General features: G+C 64.9%; 1 protein-coding gene across 1 annotated transcript in view; it reads left to right on the top strand.

The window, feature by feature from the left end:
* LOC104542893 (growth arrest-specific protein 8-like) overlaps window positions 1–621 on the top strand; it is a gene marked incomplete at its 5' end in the record, with an annotated part of 2577 nt that extends 1956 nt beyond the window's left edge. The window contains 3 exon segments of the mRNA XM_010187356.1: window positions 115–180; window positions 470–586; window positions 589–621. Coding sequence (XP_010185658.1) covers window positions 115–180; window positions 470–586; window positions 589–621 — 216 coding nt within the window.
* Window positions 622–992: the final 371 nt, after the last annotated feature.

The following is a 992-nucleotide window of genomic DNA, read 5'->3' as shown; positions in this document are numbered from 1 at the left end:
CCCGCCCGGGCGGCCGTGCAGCGGCTCCTCTGTGCGCGCTGCCACGCAGCTCCCGCCTGCGGCACAGCCACCGTGTCCCCCCCGCGGCTCCTAACGCGCCCTCTGCCTTTGCAGGACTTGCTCAACTCCAAAAACAGCACCATCAAGGACCTGCAGCTGCAGCTGGCCCGAGTCTGCAAGGTGAGGGAAGGGGCTGGGGGGGTCCTGGGTGGTGGTTGTGGTTTTGGGGGGTGGAAAAGGGGACCCTTCATCTCTGGACCCTGCACAGAGCAGTGGGAAGGGGACTCTCAGTGGGCAATGCCTGTTTTATGCCCTGGGCCGGGCAGGAGCCAGCCTGGGCTGTGGTTTTCCCCCATTTGCCCTGTGAAGGAAGGAGTTGGGTGCATCTTGGGGTGCTCCCCATGCACAGGGGAGTGCAGGGAGCCCGTGCCGTGGGTTTCGGGCTGCCCATGGGCTGTTTCTCTTGCAGGCCCACAACGACATGCTGCAGACCTTCGAGGCAAAGCTGACGGCTTTTGGCATCCCCCTGGACAACCTGGGCTTCAAGCTGCTGGCCACACCCGTGCTGGGGCAGGTGGTGGGGCAGGGGGCCCCGCAGGGCTCGTGGCTGTGCCCACCTGAGGGGCCAGCGCTCAGGAACCTCCCTGTGCTGGGCAGGGAGCGGGGCTGTGTCCCCTTGGTGCTCCCTGCCATTAAACAGGCCCCAGCGAGCCTTCTGGGAGACTTGGAGGACCCCTCCCTTTTCCCTGGGAGGGGGGAGCCTTTCCTCCAGAGCAGCCCCCCATCCTGCCATGGGGCTGCCAGGGGCCCCCCCAAACGCCCTTGTCCTCGGGACTCCCCTTCTTTCCCCCTCCTGCAGCCGTGTGTGCGCTGCCCCCAGGAAAATGATGATTTTTCTTGAGACCAATGGTGCTGTTTGAAGCCTTTAATGGTGTTGGTGGCGTAGGTTTCTGGTGCCGAAACCCGGGAAGGGCTCGCCGGGAATCGGGGAA

This window comes from Mesitornis unicolor, unplaced genomic scaffold (genome assembly GCF_000695765.1).
Source record: "Mesitornis unicolor isolate BGI_N332 unplaced genomic scaffold, ASM69576v1 scaffold17096, whole genome shotgun sequence".
In the NCBI taxonomy this organism is placed as follows: Eukaryota; Metazoa; Chordata; class Aves; order Mesitornithiformes; family Mesitornithidae; genus Mesitornis; species Mesitornis unicolor.
The sequence above is the reverse complement of the archived record's forward strand: the minus strand, read 5'-3'. Positions and strand labels throughout refer to the sequence as shown.